The sequence below is a fragment of the Carettochelys insculpta genome, chromosome 30 (assembly GCF_033958435.1).
Source record: "Carettochelys insculpta isolate YL-2023 chromosome 30, ASM3395843v1, whole genome shotgun sequence".
NCBI classification, from domain to species: domain Eukaryota; kingdom Metazoa; phylum Chordata; order Testudines; family Carettochelyidae; genus Carettochelys; species Carettochelys insculpta.
The window spans coordinates 3,578,221-3,593,150 of NC_134166.1; the positions used below are offsets into that span (position 1 = coordinate 3,578,221).

At 59.4% G+C, this 14,930-nt stretch overlaps 2 protein-coding genes across 5 annotated transcripts in view; one reads left to right on the top strand and one right to left on the bottom strand.

Annotated features, from left to right (window-relative positions):
- The window catches only part of ARHGEF11 (Rho guanine nucleotide exchange factor 11), an 81,794-nt gene extending 80,515 nt beyond the window's left edge, over window positions 1-1,279 (top strand). For both annotated transcript variants that reach the window (XM_074980548.1, XM_074980549.1), the window contains one exon: window positions 164-1,279. In XM_074980548.1, the coding sequence (XP_074836649.1) occupies window positions 164-319 (156 nt within the window). In that variant the 3' untranslated portion in view covers window positions 320-1,279. The remainder of the gene's footprint in view (window positions 1-163) is intronic.
- Window positions 1,280-2,014: 735 nt separating this feature from the next.
- On the bottom strand, window positions 2,015-13,531 carry LRRC71 (leucine rich repeat containing 71). Of its 3 annotated transcripts, XM_074980550.1 has the most exons (16): window positions 13,483-13,531; window positions 12,690-12,810; window positions 12,109-12,234; window positions 10,046-10,186; window positions 9,450-9,525; window positions 8,890-8,964; window positions 8,397-8,465; window positions 7,573-7,732; window positions 7,098-7,181; window positions 6,225-6,314; window positions 5,708-5,821; window positions 5,160-5,274; window positions 3,588-3,676; window positions 3,044-3,152; window positions 2,450-2,571; window positions 2,015-2,339 (listed from the first exon to the last, which is right to left on the bottom strand). In XM_074980550.1, the coding sequence occupies exons 2-16, from the start codon at window positions 12,790-12,792 to the stop codon at window positions 2,214-2,216; spliced, it is 1,599 nt and encodes a 532-aa protein (XP_074836651.1). In that variant the 5' UTR covers window positions 12,793-12,810; window positions 13,483-13,531; the 3' UTR covers window positions 2,015-2,213. The 3 variants fall into 3 exon arrangements, with proteins under 3 accessions (XP_074836651.1, XP_074836652.1, XP_074836653.1); XM_074980551.1 differs by lacking the exons at window positions 6,225-6,314; window positions 7,098-7,181; XM_074980552.1 differs by lacking the exons at window positions 3,044-3,152; window positions 3,588-3,676.
- Between the last annotated feature and the right edge of the window lie 1,399 nt (window positions 13,532-14,930).

Here is a 14,930-nt window from a genome sequence, read left to right on the forward strand (position 1 = left end):
TACGCACCTCTTCACCAGATCCCTTTCTCCGCCTCAGTGCCTCAGTTTCCCCAGCAGTAGCCCAGGGACGCTACCGCTGACCCAGCAGGTGCCAGGGAATGGGTTGGTGGCCTGGACCTTTGCTGCCTTCCCTCTCAGCCCTGCTGCTCTGCATCTCTTCCAGGCTCCGGAGCCCTTGCTAAGGAACGCCCCTGCCCTGCTGTCCTGCCAGGGGGCAGAGCTCCCCCAGGAGGGCTGGGAAGCCGAAGCCGCCAGGCCCGCCCAGTACTCCCCCGACCAGCAGCGAATCCCTTGGGAGGCCGGACAGCCCGAATGCTGAAACGGACCCGTGGGGGCTGCAGCTGGACTCAGAGCAGCATGTTAGGTTCGGCTCATCAGTGTGTCTCCTTCTCGCCATGGGGCTGGGTGCCCCTTTGCTCGGAGAGCCAGTGCCCGCCACCCCGCATGCCACCTGCCGCTGGCAGGTTGGGCCCCCCCGGATGAGCCATCCTGTACACGCGAGCTGGAGTATAGTCTGTTGAATGCACTTTGTGTGTCTCTCCCGCGGTGGGGCCCAGCCACCACCCTCTGCTGCCCAGATATAAATATGTATGTATGTGCATTGGGTTCTTGTAAATAACCGGACTGTGTGCCCTGCCCTGCCATGGCCAATACCACTATCCTGCTGCCCTGCCCTGCCCTGCCCTGCCCGGGCAAAGGAGAGTCCAAGCCGCCCACTCCTCAGACCACTAGGGGTCCCTGTGGCCATCTGGCTGGGGCTCCCCTGGGGGGAGCACATGCTGTGGGCATTAGCCGTCTCTTCTCCTTGCTCCCACTCACCAAAACTGCTGCTCCCTCCTTCAGGTGGAGGCTGCCTGGCAAACGCATGTGGCGCCCGGAGCCGGCTGGGTCCCCAGGGTGGGCCACGGGCTGGGAAAACGGGACACAAGGTGGCCACAGAAAAATCCCTGTGTGCTTGGAGACAATCAACCAGCCGGAGGCTCCGTGGTGAGCAGAGCCTGGCCCCTGGCTTCACCCCAGGGACCTGAGCACAGCCAGGCTCCCATCAGCTGCCGTGGCTGGAGGGAGGAGCCGGGAGAGACCCTGCCCACTTCCCAATCAGCTTTTGGCTTGTCTCAGGCTGCTGCTGCGTTGTCAGACGTCCTGGCCCCCGGCCCAGTCCCACCCGTGTATATAACTAGCTGGAGGGCTGGCTGTTGGCTATTCCAGGCCGTATAATCGGTTTTATTTTCTTCCCTTTAATGGTAAAGATTTTTTTTTAAAGAAAAGTGAAATATTCTTCCCTGGCTGGCGTGTGGTCCTTCGCTGCGGGGTGGGGCCGCCCAGACCTGCTGCAGCGGGGGGACGGGGTCCTTTGTTGCCAACCCTCCTCATCCTGCCAGCCAGAGGCATGTGCAGTGGGCGGGGGGCTGGGTGCTTTCCCTAGCACTAGGAGCTGCTCTCCATGTGCTGCTGCAGGTGTATGTATGTCATGGGGGAGCAGAGAGGCGGGTGTGGGAAGAGGAGCCCCCCACCCTGCAGGAGCAGGTAACCCCAGTTCTCCCCATCCTCCCATGGGGCTGTGTCAGGGCTGGCTGACAACTCTATGGGCTTGGTTCCCTGGCGGGGGGCTGACCTGTCGCTGTGCACCCAGCGCATGGCGGGGAGGCGCGTCACTGACAGCACCCACCCCTAGTGGCAGCTGTGCAAGTGAGGACCGGCCCTTGGGCATTGGGAGCCGCTGCCCTCCCATGGGCACCACCCTGTGTCCTCCCCCTTCTCCCTCAGGCTGAGAACGTGGGACAGGCGACTTAGTCAGCGTCCACAGGGCAGCACAGTGCTCCAGCCAGCCTGGGATCGTTCACTTACGGGCTCAAGGCCTCTGCCTGGGAGGACTCCAGGACCTTCCCTCGGAGTTTCCTCCTGCCCCACTGCATAATCCCTCCTGAGTGAGCAAGGGGGCCCGGCCTGCTCCCCCTTAGGTCCTGGCAATGCCCAGCTGGCCCTGGGAAAAGAGCCTGAAGAGAGTGAATGCTCCACCCCAGAGCTGGCTTTATCAAAGCTATTGAGCAGTGGTCTGGCAGGGTTACCAGCTGGTGTGGGCCAGGAATCCTGCACAAGGGGGAAGGGGCTGCCTGGGCCCCCTCGAGGCCAGGTCCTGCCTGGGCAGCATTCAGCCAGTGTGCTCCAGGGCCTCCAGACTGGCACGGGAGGGAGCAGCCATGTCCAGCCCCCTAGCTGGGTGCCACCAGCTCGTCATCCGACACCTTGGGCTGCTGCTGCCTGAGGATGGGGTTGCGCGGCAGCATCAGCTCCTGCAGCTTGGCGAAGGTCTTGCTCTCAGCGGGGAAGCGGTTCTTCTGAGAAGGCGGAGGGGGTTGGGGGTGCAGAGAGGGCAATGCTGTGAGCCCTGCCCAGAGCAAGGGGGCATAGCTCACCCCCAGCCCCCGTGCTGGAATGTGGTACTCACCCCCAGAGACAGCCGCAGCAGGCCCATCTGACCCTTGACCCCTGCCGTGGCCTTGCCGGCCTGCTGCTGGCTCTCCATAGCTGCCAGGAAGGCTTTCAGGCCCTGCTCTGTGATCTGGTTCCCTGGGGGGGCAGGGAGGGACAGATGTGGATCAGTGGTTGGTTTAAACCCTCTCTCAGCTGGGGCCCAGGATGGGCTTTGCCCTGGAGATCTCAGGCAGGACCGGCACCCTTGGAAGACACTGGCACAGTGGCTGGGAGGCAGAGGATCAGTCCCTTCAACCGCTCAGGCTGCATGAGTGTCTCCTGCCACTGCTGGGGATATGGTCCCAGAGCGAGCCCAGGAGGCACACGGCAGGAGGGGGAGCTCCCAGGCTGGGCTGTGTGGAGTGATGTGGAGAACAGGCTTGTGGGCTGGTCCTAGCCCAAGCCCAGGGGCTGCTGGCCCTGCTCCAGCCTGACTGAGGCTGCAGAACACAGCAGCAGTCTGTGCACCCCATTGGCGCAGCTCTCAGCCTGGCTTGCTGGCCACGGCCCCGGGGGAGGGAGGCGGTGCGCCTGCCCTGTTAGGTGAGATGGCATGCGGTTTACATACAGCTGAGGTTTAAGTTGATGAGCACGCGGTTGCCTGGCAGAAAGACCTTCCCATCCCGGTGCTCAGCCTGTTCCAGCAGTGGGTTCACAATCTCCGTAGGCTCCAGAACCTGGGTACAGAGAGCAGGTCTGCAGGCAGCCCCTACATTCCACCCAGGGAGGAATTGGGACACTGGCTGGAATCGCCTAGTGCCCAGGGGAGTTAGGAGCAGGGATCCCATTGCTTTTCCCTGGGCAGCGGGTTCCTTACTCCTCCAAGCCCCTTTGAAAATCCCCAGCATCTGCTGAGCTGCTGGTTCCATGTCTCAGTCCCACAGCACTTGACAAGCAAATTGGCCGCCTGTGGAGTGGGACGGGGCCGCTGTTCACGTGGGGCACAGCCACTCTGGAGCCTCCCCACAATGGGCTGTAACAGCCTCTAGCCCTGTACGTCAGCAGAACCTCCACTCTGGCTCTTGCTGCTGTGTGATGAGTGCCCACCCTGAGCAGGGATGTGCTGCAGCGGACTGCAAGCCACGTCCCCCGGCTGGCCAGGGCTCCCTCACCTCCTGCTCCGGCAGCAGGCTGCGCTTCTCCCGGCTGCCCGGCTTGGTTCCTTTCCCTCGAACAACTTTTTGCTCCGGGGTGGAAACCACTAGGGGAAGGAAAGTTCAGCAGGGAGCTGCTGAGTATGCTCCAGCTGAACCAGCAAGGGGGCCTGTGGCACCTTAAGCCCAACAGTTTGATTAGGGCAGAAGCTGCCGTGGGCTGGAGCCCACTTGCATTAGGCAGGGGCTATTTCCACCTGCACAGATGGGAGTGGAGGACCAATGCTAACGACAGCTGTTCAGTCAGGGGGAGGGGGACATGGCCTGCTCCCAACACCTGAAGAGATGGTGTGAATTCCTAAAGGGGGGGAATTAGATTTTATCCTGAGCTCACCACTCCCGGTCTCTCGTCAGCCCCAGCGTGATCGTGCCAAGTGTGGCAACTAGCGTCTGTCACCACCTGCCCAGGGAGGGTGACGTGCTCTTCCACTGGGTTTTGTACATTACTGCTCCTGGGGTCTGATTCATGCCCATTTATTCTATTGTGTAGCATGTCTGGGTGGTCAGTGTACATGGCAGAGGGCGTGGCTGGCGCAGGATGGCATCTCTCACAGGAGAGATGCAGGTGCAGGAGCCCTTGAGCGTGTGGCTGCTGAGATGGTATCACTAAGGTCCCTGTGCAGACAGAGCTGGCAGCAGGGTTGGGTGCAGGGATTGGTTCCCGGGCTAGTGTTTCTGTGGTGGGGTGTGGTTGGGGGTGTCTAAGCAAGGACCAGCCCACCACCCACGGCCTGCGAGAGCGAGGGAGCAGCTGCCAGGGTGGCTTGTACCTCCTTGCTGACATGCTGGAGGAGAAGCTTTAGCTGGGGGCAGAGATGGAATTCACATGCAACCTCGACACGATCCAACTAGGTCTGAATAGACGAATCATAGAATCACACAACACTAGCACTGGAAGGGACCTGGAGAGGTCATTGGGTCCAGTCCCCTGCCCTCATGGCAGGACCAAGCACCATCCAGACCATCCCTGGTAGACATCTATCTAACCTGCTCTTAAATATCTCCAGGGATGGAAATCCCACAACCTCCCCAGGCAATTTATTCCAGTGTTTGACCACCCTGACAGTTAGGAACTTTTTCCCTAATGTCCAACCTAAACCTCCCTTGCAGTTTAAGCCCATTGCTCCTTGTTCTATCCTCAGAGGCCAAGGAGAAGAATCTTCCTCCCTCCCCCTTGTAAAGCTCTTTGAGGTACTTGTAAACCGCTGTCATGTCCCCTCTGAGTTTTCTCTTTTCTGAACTAAACAAGCCCAGTTCTGTTTTGTCCCTCACAGCCCATGTTCTCTAGACCTTTAATCATTCTTGTTGAAGTGAGCCCCAGCCCCTGAAAGCTTGTGCCCAAGTAAATGGGTTAGTCTTTAAGATGCCACAGGGCTCCTTGGGTTTTGGTTTTCTAGAGGGCAGCACACACCGCTAGCCAGGTGCCCAGCTCAAGGTGAGAGAGAACTGGCAGGAGGCAGTGCCTCTCATTCCTTGGCATGCGCTCTCCTTCAGGAGGTGGGGTGAGGGGAGGTTGGCATTTCTACTCACATTTCTTGGCTTGTTTAGGATCCTCCTTCTTTGCTGGTGCCAAGGCTGGGCCACCTGTGACCCCCCCGGCACCTGCTGCGCCTCCCTGAGCTTTTTCCTCTTTTTTCAAAAGCTCCTGTAAGGAACAGCATCGGCCTGAAGGACTGGCCAGTTCAATACCTGTGGCTGTTTGCAAACTCCTCTCCAGGCTTGACTTTGGCCCTACCCCATTGCCAGTGTCCAACCCTTGTCTGACAGACGGAGGGACAGGGAAGACCAACGTTGCCAAGTGAACCTGGTGACAGAGCTGGGAAAAGAACCCAGGAGTCCTGACCCCCCACTTCTCTGCTCTGGCCACAAACTCTCACTACCCCTTCAGAAATGAAATGAAAAGCCAGAAGTCCTGAGGCCACACCCCTCTCCTCTTCAAAGCAAGGCTCAGATGCTGGGATCCCTCAGCCCTTGCAAGGAGGAGGATGTGTGCCAGGTAGGTTGGACAAACCTGGCTCTGAGTTCCTGCGAAGGGCTGGGTAGAAGCGGCCAGGCTCGGTCCTGTCCGCAGCCCTCACCTTTTTCTTGGACGTGGTCTTGCTCTGCTTGGCTGCCTGCAGCTTGTCAATGGTGGTATTGCTGATGAGGCTGGAGGGACGCTCGATGCTTTTGACATCTGCATGTCTCAGAGGCTGGAACACAGGCAGAGGGATTTTAATCTGGAGAGCCAGACAGCAATGCCAGCTCTACTTTCGCTACCTTCGAACCCTCCTCAAGCTAAGCCAAACAATTACCAGCGCGGATCGCCAATCGGCTTAGAAGCGGGGCCTCTCAGATCTACAGTGTGAACTAAAAGAATGGTGCCACTATGTGGTAGCAGTAGTAGGCTGTTATACTCTCAGAAGGTAGCAGGGACACGGCCCACACCAGGGTAAATCTGTTACCCTTGGTGCCCTGGTTCTGTGGCACTCAAGAGTTTATCAGGAAGCTTGGCCTGGCCCTGCAGAAAAGAGGTCAGGTGCTAACGCCCACAACACCCTTGAGCGGCTGTGCACCGTCGCCCTCCAATCGGCGTGTGGCCTGGTGGAACCTTACCGAACGGGACCGTTCCTGCAACTCTTTCTCCAGCAGAAGTCGTCTCCGCTCCACCACTTCGGTGTGAGTCAAAGCAAAAGGCCCCAGGACCTAGCACCAGGCAGGGGCAGTCAGTGTTGCTGCATCTCTCTGGGTCACAGTAGCATATCCCGCCCCCCGCCCCATGCACACACTCCACAGAGGGGGCAGCATGGGGTCTCGGCACCACTTCGATCCCTGGCACTTCTGTGACCCAACGATGTTACCATAGCCTGAGCCAGAGAGGTGCTCAGGATCGGGTCCCTCGGGGCCTGCTCTCTCCAGGGGCTGTGCTGGTGTGTCCTGGGGAGCGGAGCGGTCTCTTTCGGCAGTGGCTGGGAACCACGACCGAGCAGAGCAGCGTACGGCAGTGGGCTCAGCCCTGGATGGTGCCACTGCAGGCTCAAAGCCTGGTGCAAGTCACGTCTGGCCAGCTTTGGCGCTGGGGACAGGGAGGAGCAGCACTTCCACTCTTGGGGGAGGGCTGCAGAAGAGTTTCACGTGGGCAATTCGGCTCGTGGCCTCAGGCCCAGGGGCAAGCTGGGAGGCCAGACGGCCGGAGGCACTGTGCCGAGGGAGCCTGGTGGGCAGACACTGGGGCTTCCACTGCTTCAAACTGTCTCACGCATTCAACGCAAATGCCTTGTGCGGGCTGGGAGCACAGCTGGTTAGCTAGCAAGCCACCTCCCTTCTCCCTTCAGTGAGAGTGCCCAGAGCCCCATCGCAGTCCTGTGTCAAGCCCTTCGCCCCCAGCTGCTACAAAGGGGAGGAGGGAGCCACTGCTGGGCGAAGACGCTCTTAACAGGGCTCCTCCACTCCCTGGGCTACACAGCGAAGGCCTTGTCCTGGGCCCACCTCTGCCAGCTTGAGCGCCCCGGGGTCTCCGATGTGATTGTGCGCCAAAGACAAGGACAGCAGAGAGCGATTCAACCGCAAGCCCTGCTCGGACCCGGCAGGGAGCGGCCACAGGCAGACGTGCAAGGAAAGGAAAATACGGTCAGCTGGGAGCAGGGCGAGCCCTGGACTGACTCCGCCAGCGGGCTGGGCCTTCCGTCAGCAGCTCCTCCCACCGAGGGACACACCCTGGATCCCCCTGGCCTGGCCTGGCAGGAGAGCACACAAAGCTCCAGCCTGCACAGGTCCATCTCTGGCGTAAAAAATAAGTAAGTGGCAGGGCAAGGCTTCAAACCCAGCTGGTGCTTTAACCACTTGGCCCCTGTGCCCCATCACAGGTGCCCCCCTCCAGGCAGAAGGCCCAAGAGCTGTCCCCCTCCAACGATCTTTGGCAGTTCCTCCCCCTCCCGGTCACGCTCCCGCCCCCGCCTCTCACCTCCGCGATGTAGCCGGCCCCCAGGTCTGAGATGTGGTTGAAGCTGAGGGTCAGCGAGACCAGGCTGTTGTTGCAGGACCTCAGGGTGGAGAGGGCTTGGCCGATCCGTCTGGCTTGGGCATCGCCGATGCTGTTGTTTCTCAGCGACACGTGAGCCAGGCTGCAGGGCCATGCGGGGAGAGGATGTCAGTTTGTGGTCGGGTCCCATCAGACTATCCCGCTCTCCGGAAGGGAAAAACACACCCGGGGGTGGGGAGGGACTTGCCAGTGCCCTACCTTGACATAGGCAGGAGTGAGCCCAGCCAGGCTCTGCCTGGGGCAAGGGACGGTAACAGGCGGATGCTGCATGGGCCCCTTGCAAATGGGCCCGGGGCTGAGGTCTTTGTTTAGGAGATGGCTGCAGAGCTAATAATCCCCTGGAGTCCGAGACAGAACATCCCATCTCAGCCAGTGCTCCACAGCCCTCCTCTCCACTGGAACCAGCATGCCTTGTAACTGAGCACTCCCACGAGATTCAGGTGCCACCCAGTTGATCAACAGAGTGCCCCGCCTGTGTTTGTACTGGTGGTGCACATCTGCACATGCCTTGGTGCGCAGAACAAAATTTATTCTGCCTCTGGATGGAAAATTAGAGGGTATGCTGACTGGGACCTCCCACTCGGTGCACCCCAGAGTCCCACACCCCGGCCCCCAAGACAATGCAGCAACACGCTCTCTAGAGGTCTGGAAACGTCCTTTCCTCCCCTATGCCATATCAGCCCCAACCTCGGTTAACTGGAGCACACTCTCCAGAGGCCCAGGTCTCTGACTGGGAAGGAACTCACGTGCTCTCCTCTCCGATCAGCTTGTAGAAGGACCCCTCAGCCAGCGGATTACCCTCTAGAGTTAGTGTCCTGTAGAGAAGAGCAGATGCTAGTCAAGGTGAAAGGAAAGTCACTTGGCCTGTTGACATGCAGCCACCTCTGGTGTGGAACACGGAAGCTGTTTAACAGCGACAAACACTACATCACTACCTGGAAGGGAACCTAGTGATTACAGCATCCCATTGAAACGGCAGCAGGGGTGTGAGGTAAGCAGCAGGCACCCCGCTGGGGCTTTGGGCAGGACAGTGGAGCTGGTGGCTCGGCTTTGCTCTGGCACCAAGCAGGCAAAGCACGGCTTGTCTTCAGGTCACATCTCACTAGCTGCTTCCACAACAATTACACTAAACCAGAAGAGGACAAGTGGTCCTCCTTTCTGAGACAGTAACCAAGGTGGAAACAGCTGCCTCCAGTACCGTCTGAGGGCCTCGAGTGCTGCAGCTGAGCTCTCACTTACTTGAGATTGGGGCAGTTTGGCAGGATAGCGATCAGAGAGAGGAGCGAGAGGTCCGTCAGGCCAACCTTCCAGAGGCTGAAAGAAGAGAGGCACGGTAGCCTAAGTAGCAGCTTCCAGAGAAATCTTGAAGCATTCGCATCCCTAGATGGGGAAACTGAGGCATGAAGAGGCATTGCCCCAAGTCCCACAGCAAACCCATGGCACAGCCAGGCTACAACATCAGTCTCCTGACCCCTTCACCACCATCCACCCTCCGAATGCCAGTGCAAGTGTTTCCCAGAACCTGAGCCCTGGTGTTCCGGGGGCCCCACACAAAATACTCTTTTTAAAGCACCAGCAGGGCTCTTAGATTAATTCTAGGTCTGAAGAGTCCCACTCGGTGACAGCAGGATGGGGATCACAGAGCAGTAGGAGTCAATGCCCTGGGAGGAGGCTAAGCACATGAGCAGGAGGTTTGCATACTGAGGGGTTAGAGAGCTGAGCTTGCGCTGTATTTTCCTTGCTGGTCTCTGAGCCCTTTCAGCCACAGAGCACCTGGCACCACCCAGCCCCTCACTCACTGAACCGCCTGCAGGTTGGCCAGGGCGGGTAGACACTTGCTGAGAACACCCAGCATTTTCTCTTCCATTTTCCAACCTGCCAGAGACAAACAGGTGTCATTTGTTTTGCAGAAGGGAAACACAGGTGCAATGTGAGGCCTCCCCCAGCTTTGTGGACACCCCGGGATGGTTTGGATGTCGCTTTGAACCAGTGCTGAGAGCTGTTGGGATTCTTGTATAGCCTATGGTTTTAAAAAAAGGCTCCGGAGGCAATCACATCAATTACGGGCCAATAACTACCCGCAGTACCTGGCAAATGGGTTCCAGCTCTGGTGAATTCACCCAGTGCTGAACACAATAGGCTGGGGAAGAGCCAGCCTGGCTTCTGTACAGGGCAATCATGCCTCACCAACCTACGAGACGGCTGAGGGGGCCAACAGGGTAGTCCAGAGGACAGAGTGCACCTGAACTTTCAGGAGAACTTTGCCAGGAGGGGAAGTTGTGGCAGTGCCTGCTAATTACTGCTGGACTCTGGGCTGATTCAGTCTCCCCCAGCTCAGTTTCTCCCTCCTCTTTTACCATGCTGGGAGGAAGGGACCCCCCGCTGATTGCCTCACCTCTCACGAAGATCTCCCGGGTGCTCTTGGGATCATCATGTTCCAGCTCAGTCTGGAGGCAGGGCTGGAAGTAGGCGTACTTGCTCTGGATGGTGGTGAGGCTGGCTGGGACCTCCTTCTCAGCCAAAGTGTCACTTTCGTCTGCCAGGCAGGGGGTGACCCATCACTCAGGTGCAGCAAGGACGTGGGAGACTTCAACAGGGCCAGGTGAAATGACATGCAGGCCCCAATCACCCTACGCTGCCCCCCCTGTGGAGAGACCATCCCCTTCTAGCTGCATGGGCCCCTCTTCTCTACACTCCGCCTTCACCGTGGCTGGGGATGCTGCATTATTGCCCGGTCTCTATTTGTCTAGCACTTTCTGCCCCTGAAATGGAACATGCTGCCAGTGCCAGCCCTTTCCACCTCTCATTCCCCACCAGCAGAACCGGACAGCAGCCCTAGGCAGAAGCTGTTTTAGCCGCACTTGTCCCAACACCCTGCCTTCACTGTGACCAGCTCCCCGACTCCAGACCTGGTCTCCACCTGTACCTAATGCTGAGGAACAGGGGAGCTCAGCCTGCATGAGCAAGGAAGTGACAAACTCTGAGAAGTTCAGGGCTCTATTTCTTCGCCTGCTGGCATCTGAAGTTCTTGGAGGTACAGTTCCCAGTTTTTCTCCACCCCACCAAAGGCTGGAAAAGGCCTTGTTCTTTCAGTGACAGCAGAGCCTCTCCCAGAAGCAAAGAGTTAGCTGGGCCCTTAAGAAAACGCTAACTCCTGTGAGGCTCCAGCCCAGTTCTCAGCAGATACTCTTGCCACCTTGCCAACCAGCCAGGAAAGGCTCCTGTGGCTGCAAGCTGGGAGGCCAATGGGGCTTCAGCTGCAGTCCAGCTAAGATGGACTGAGTGCAAGAGGTGGCTCTCATGTGACTCAGGTTGCTAATGGACAAACACCTATGAGAGCAGCCAAGGCCCAGTGTGTCCTAGCCAGGATGGCATCTTCTTGGCTTTAAGGGGTGACATTTACTAACACTCCAGTAGCCCTCCGAGAGCCCAAACATGCCCACGGGGGGATAAAGCACCCAGGGGCCTGGCTGCTGGCATACTGGGGGCTAACACAGGACTGGCATGCCTGCAGTCAGACAGCTGGGGACCCTCTTCCCCAGTAGTATCCCTGGAGTGCAGGTCAGCTGCCTTTAACTCTAGCAAATACCTCAGTGCAGGGTCGGGGCCCCAGGGTGATATGGGAGGGAGCCCCTTCCTGGTACAAGAACCCCGTCCAAAGCCCTCCTGAGTGCCACCGCCACTCCTCTCGTAGAAGCACAATTTCAGCCTGCTGGAGAGCAAACCCTGGGCCTGGACACCTCCCCATCCCCTCTCAGCCTCTCCATCCTGATCCACTTCTCTGCAAGGAGCAGGGTGCTCAGCACCATGCAGAAAAGGAGGCTAATGTTGCTTTGGTGCATGTGGCGGCCTGATTTTCCGCCTGCAGTGCTTATCTCAACCCTCACCCACAGTTTGCACCTAGGCGGCTGATGGCCTCTCCTTGGCACTAAGGTGGGACATTTTGCCCGTAGTTGTCCCCTGGGAGACTAATGCAGAAGTGCTTTGAACCAGGACAGGAATTTTTTAGGTCATTATAGGGGCTCTTTTCTGATTTGTCAACCTTGATTATTATGTTTGTTTCTCTGTGCCTTGAGTCTGGTCTGATATGGCTATGATCTGAAGAAATCGCTCTGTCCCATGAAAGTGCATCACCTAATAAATTACTCTGTTAATCTTTAAAGTGCTACTGGACTGCTTTTTTCTTTTGGGTTCTGCTGCTGCAAAGGACTAATTGGCAGGCTCCGTGCCCAGGAAATGTGTCAGCAAGGCCAAAGACAGCGACAAGGCAGGGGAAACTTTAACACATGGGGCTGGACTGGGGCCTCACGCCTGTGAGGGGCCAGTATGGGGCACACTGCCAGGCCTGTAAGGGGCACTTTGGGCAGCAAAGCTGACACTCAGCAAAGAGAAGCCTTTCCAGAGCTCCTCCCCATACTCCCAGCCTTTGCCTCAGTAGGGTCCCTACTACTCACTCACCTGCTGGGAAGAGGTTAGTGGTAGATGACCGCAGCCTAACTGTGACCTTGGGGATTTTGGTGAACCCCGCCCGCGAGCACAGTTCATTGAAATCCTGCTCCAGGACACCTGTGCACCGATACTCCTCTGTGGGAAAAGCAGGGCCACAGTCAACGCCACTCTCCCACGTTCCTAGAGCACCTTCTGCACTAACAGCAGCTCAATGCACCTTGCTCCACCCATACAAACTACATGCAGAGTCTCTTCCCCTAGCACGGACATGCCTCCAGCTCTGGGGTGGATCATAGCTGTGTGTCACCGGCACACAGAAACGCTGCAGGCGCTCTGGCGGAGAGGTGTAGCACACCACAGCCAGAGGAAGGGAAAGTGGGGCTCACATTGCTGGAATGACCTCTGTGCTCACAGGTGAAGCATGTGCGTGGGTCTTGGGCCTGATTTTTAGAAAGCCCTGGCACCAGGGTTGGTGGCCCTGGTGTTTTAGAAGTTCCCCCCTGCCCCAACTTAGCCGGCTAGATGGTCCTGCCCGGCGGGTGGGCGGCGCATCCTTGCCAGGGAGCAGCGTGCCTGGGGGGGGCCATCACCTTCACCATGCTGGTCAGGCTTCTTAGCCACGTTCTTTCCTTCCTCGTCAAGGCTCACGCCAGCCAATTTCTCCTTGGCCGCACGGTCCCCTTTCTTCCCCATCGTTACTGCCTTTGGGCCCTGGAGGAAAACGAGGCAGAAGCTGCCAGTAAGCAGCTCTCTGGGACGAAGGCACCGCTCTCTGGCCCTGATGGGCTGGAGCGTCCCCCAGCCACTCCCCCCCCCCCCCCCCCACCGTCGTCCCCCCCCCCCCCCGACCAAATGTTTATTGGTTTGTTGCTTAATTCTGTTGCTCCCAGGGTCATCACACGTCTCCCCCCCCCAGCCCCACAACCAGGGCGGCCCGGGGGGGCGGATTGTGCCTGTGCCATGGAGTGGTAGAGTCTGTGGCACATGTTGCCCTGCAGGAGCATCCGCGGGGTCAGGACAGGTTTCGGGTTTTGTGTGTGTGTGTGTGTGTGTGTGTGTGTGGTCTGGGCCCTCTGGGGGGGGCCCTGCCTGCCTGTGGCGTGGGGGGGGGGGGCACTGCCTGCAATATAAAGGTTGGGGGGGGGGGGCCGGTCACTGGCTGTGATATGGGGGGGGGGGGGGGGTCGGAGAGCCCTGGCTGTGGCTTGAGGGGGCAGCTTGCGGGGGGGGGGGGGGGGGGGGAAATGATGTCATGGAGGGTCCCTGGCTGTGGTACGGGGGGGGGGGGGGGGGGGGGGTCGATGGCCACGGTGGGGGCGGGGGTCCCTGCACGGGGGGGGGGGGGGGGGGGGGGGGTTGGAAACGACACCCGCAGCGCCCCACCTGAACCCGGGCGGCGGCTCCGAACTGGGCTTCTGCGCCCCGCGCTTGTCCCCATGGCAACGCGGGCGGCGCTGAGCCTGGCCTGGGGGGGGGGGGGGGGAGGCGGAGCTAAAGCTGAGCGGCCGCCCCCCACCCCCACCCCGCGGAACCCTCGTCACCAGGCCAATTGGCCGGGAGCGGGGCCCGGGGGGGGGGGGGGGGGCGGGTACGATCCCATGGTAACCTCCGCGTGGCGGCCGTGGGGGGCGGGGGGGACACCCACAGGCACCAGCCAGCCCCCTGCCCGCTGGGGGGGGGGCTTGTTCCCATGGAAACTGGGGTCCCATTGCCATGGACACCCCTCCCCCGCCCCTTCCCGGAGGGGGGGGGGGGTGGTGCTGTGCGCCCACCCCGGTCCCAGCCCTATGCCCCCCCCAACACTCCCCATGCAGCCCCCTGCCCCCCAGGTTTAACCCTGACTGTGTCGCGTCACCCCCCCACCCCAACACCCCCCCCCCCCTTTTCCTGCCCACACTGGGCTGTCTTCCCCTCCTGGCGTGTGCCCACTAATTTTTGCCATTCATGAGCAGAATAAATTTTATTATGTGCACCGAGGCAGGAGCTGATGTGCACCACCACCAGCCCCCCCCCCCCCAACCCCCTGCGCGCGCGCGCGCGCGCGCACACACACACACACACACACACACCAGGTGGGCAGCACAGCAGGCCCTCCTGGGCTGGGGCCCAAGCGCGCCGCTCACAGGGCCCAGGGTGCTGAATTGTGTGTCATGTGCCTGACGCAGCGCGAGCCAGTGGGTGTCGCGCTCTGGCCACCTGGCTCTGTGCTCTTCCTGCTGGGCAGCTTGTGCCCCTTCCCGCCATTTGGAGGTGGTGATGTCACCAGAGTGAAAAGAAACAAACTGCGCCTGCTACCGCCCCTTGCCAGCAATGTAGCTTCCCTGCCTTTCCTCACTGCGCTTTTGGGTTAAAGTACTTGGGGGTGTGGGGGGGCAGTGGTGTCATGCACACCAGGTGCTGCTCTAGGCCTAGCTATCAGCGGTGGCAAGCCTCAGTTTCCCCATTTGTACACGCTTTTGGAGCCTCAGCTCGTTGGGGCCAGACCTGTCTCACATGCTGTATGTACATCACCTTGCACAACAGGGCCCCACTTTTGTTGTGGGGTGGGGTGCTTCAGTTGCTATTGGAATCAAAATAATAACGCCTCCCCCATGAAAACTGTATCCCCTCCTCGCCGCTGGGTGACATTTGAGACAGTGCAGTGTGTCCTCTAGTTTTTCCATCTGGGTGTGGCATAAATTTTGTTCTGTGCACCGAGGTGTGTGTGAATGTGCACCACCATAAAAAACACACGCTGCTGGCCGTGGATGGCTGTGGGTGCTCTGCGCATCTTGAATCACTCCTCAGTGGCCACCCCAGTGCCCAGCTCAGAGGGACAGAGCAATGATCCA

Coding starts and splice junctions, on each gene's coding strand:
- LRRC71 (XM_074980550.1), bottom strand. CDS start 12,792: ATGGGGAAGAAAGGGGACCGTGCGGCCAAGGAGAAATTGGCTGGCGTG. Junction 5,275..5,707: donor AGACCACGTCCAAGAAAAAG/GTGAGGGCTGCG, acceptor TGTTCCTTACAG/GAGCTTTTGAAAAAAGAGGA. Junction 3,677..5,159: donor TCCTAAACAAGCCAAGAAAT/GTGAGTAGAAAT, acceptor TCCTTCCCCTAG/TGGTTTCCACCCCGGAGCAA.